The sequence below is a fragment of the Dermochelys coriacea genome, chromosome 8, assembly GCF_009764565.3.
Source record: "Dermochelys coriacea isolate rDerCor1 chromosome 8, rDerCor1.pri.v4, whole genome shotgun sequence".
NCBI classification, from domain to species: domain Eukaryota; kingdom Metazoa; phylum Chordata; order Testudines; family Dermochelyidae; genus Dermochelys; species Dermochelys coriacea.
In genome coordinates, this window is record NC_050075.1 from 49711126 (window position 1) to 49713711 (window position 2586).

The 2586-nt window shown below is 40.4% G+C and overlaps 1 protein-coding gene across 9 annotated transcripts in view; it reads left to right on the forward strand.

The window, feature by feature from the left end:
• RABGAP1L (RAB GTPase activating protein 1 like) overlaps nt 1–2586 on the forward strand; it is a 531206-nt gene that overhangs the window by 518492 nt on the left and 10128 nt on the right. For all 9 annotated transcript variants that reach the window (XM_038413497.2, XM_043491093.1, XM_043491094.1 and 6 more), the window contains one exon: nt 1329–1433. In XM_038413497.2, the coding sequence (XP_038269425.1) occupies nt 1329–1433 (105 nt within the window). The remainder of the gene's footprint in view (nt 1–1328; nt 1434–2586) is intronic.

Sequence of the window (2586 nt, forward strand, 5' to 3'; positions counted from 1 at the left end):
CTAGCATCACTATCCCCTTCCTTTCACTATTCTCTTCTTTGTGCCCTCTTCCATATTGCCACTTTGTGTGGAATGACCTACCAATCCTCCCACCGTCCTCTTATTCATATCCTTGCTAAAGACTTGCTTCATCTCTTTTGCCCCTCTCACTGTATTTGAGGGGAGGGGAGGACACCTGTGGGTGTCCCCACTGCATCTTGGCTATTCTTGTAGATGTAAGCTTCTAACGGGTAGGGACATTCTTCTTGTCTCATAGCATCTTGAGTGACATCCTGGCCCTACTGAAGTCACCGGCAAAATTCCCATTGACTTCAGTGGAGCCAGGATTTCACCCATCCTCTGCATTTAACTACTATTAATAATCAGTGGCAGCATGGCAAAGAAGCTATAGTGCCAGTGATGATCGGAAAACATGGTGCAAGTCACACACACAATTTCTGCATTAGGTAATCAATCATTTTGCAGTGCTTTTTCCCATGATTTTGCAGCCAGTGAGTTATTTCTGGCTACAACCATTGCCTGTTCCATCAACCTGCTTATCAAACAGAGAGAGTTCTGTGATGCAATATTTATCTATGAAATGGGGAAGTTAGCTTGCCACTGACTATACCTAACGCTGGCAAAACCTCTTTTTCACTGTAATCAGCTAGGCTAGCAAGGTACCCCCACCATACCAAGACATTTCTGGTACTCTTGAATATCTCATTGTCATGTCTAGCTCTTCAAATGGGAGATCAAATTCACACATCCTGACCAACATGCATTATCTGGCTTCTCCAGAAAATATTTTTGCAGTGTTTTTACAATAGTAGATAATGTTCTTCTGCCTCTTATATTGGTCTGCACTCTAAGTATTGTAATACAAACAATACTTGAAAGTGTAAAGTGCCACACAAACTTTCAACTCTCCTGTGATTTAAGTATCTTCCCCGTTTTACAGATGTGGTAACCAAAGCACAGAAAGATCAAGCCGCTTGCCCAGGTCACACAGGAGTTTGGTTGAGAACCCAACCAACTATAACATGCTGCCTCCCTTCTGATTCATAGTCTTCCTTTTATTTACATCAGAGTCACACATACCCTAATATAAGCCAGGAGTCTCCCACGTGATCTAGGATCCTTAATTGCTCTTAATATGGCCCAGCACATTTTCTATTAGAGTATCAAATAGTCGTGTGGCATTTGCACAGCAGCTGAAACATGATGCAATAACCAAGCAAGCAGTTACTAGAAAAAAACGTGTTTCTGCTGCAAAAAGTGAGCGTGGGAGAACATAGGAGGAAGAGTTGCATCAAGTTTTTTTTTAGCTCATCCCTTCTGATTGTCAGGCTGAAGACAAAGCAGATGTTCTGAACAAGGAGCTTCTCCTGACTAAACAGAAACTAGTGGAGACTGAGGAAGAAAAGCGGAAGCAAGAAGAAGAAACTGCCCAGGTAAGACTTGTTTGAGTGTTCCCACCTAACCAAACACACACACACCACAAGAATTTGAGGGTCGGTATCAAACAATGGTATCAAACATTGTTAGTGCCCCTCAAAACATTCATTCTCTAAGTCAGAGTGAAAATAAAAAATCCACATAAAGAGAAAAAATTAAAATTCTCTATTTCTGAACATCTTTTATGTTCCTACTGGAGCTCTGAGGGTCCCATTTTCCAACATTTAATCCCGTCTCCCAACATCCTTTTTACTGCCACTATGTAAAACATTCACACCCAAGGAGGCCTAATCAGACCCTCTTCAGAACCTACAAAAGTATCTGGAGGCATGGCTGTTGCACAGAATTTGCCATGCTGAATCAACAAGTTAAAGCAATGAGCTGTTAAGTGCTTCCAGGCTGTAAGCCAAACAACAGAATGGAAATGATATTTTTCCCCTATTGGGTCTCACCTGATACTGGTTTACAGATTTTTTTTTTTAAACATTTAGCTATTTTAAATCCTGGACAATGACCTACATATAAGTATGTTTCAATAGCAAAAACCCCTCTCATCATGCTTGAGGATTTCTTTGATAACTGTCAGTAAGCAGAAGCTGAAGCAATGAGCAATTATTTTGTTCATTGCATTAACAAAAGGTTATCAGTCTCCCACAAAAAAAAATATTTTATAGTTCTCTTTCTCTAAATTGGAGAGTCACATGCTCTTTCCATCTGTCGCTAGAGCTTTACTACCTCTAGCAAGAGAGACCTTCACTTCTGTTGAAAGGTCTCTGTGTTCTTTATGGTGCTGAATGGCAGGATGGGATTTAATGATATTTTAATGCACTGCCATATAGGTGGTCAGTACTGCGATTCTGAGCCATTTGGGCTGGAGATGTCATTGTGATGATCCTGGCATGTTCCGCCTTTTTTTTCACCCAGGAGAAAATTATATTTGAGTATGGATCTGGGGAACTCTAACACTAAACAACAATTGGCTGTCTAGTGGGCTTGTTTATATTCAGTCATAATCAAAGATGTTCCCCATACTCTAGAGCAGAATTTCCTAACCAAAGATATGCAGTAAATGTCCCTGTTCTTAAATGGCTGTTCATATTGCTGAGAATACAATCATACTACTAAAAGAACTGCACATTGACTAAAACA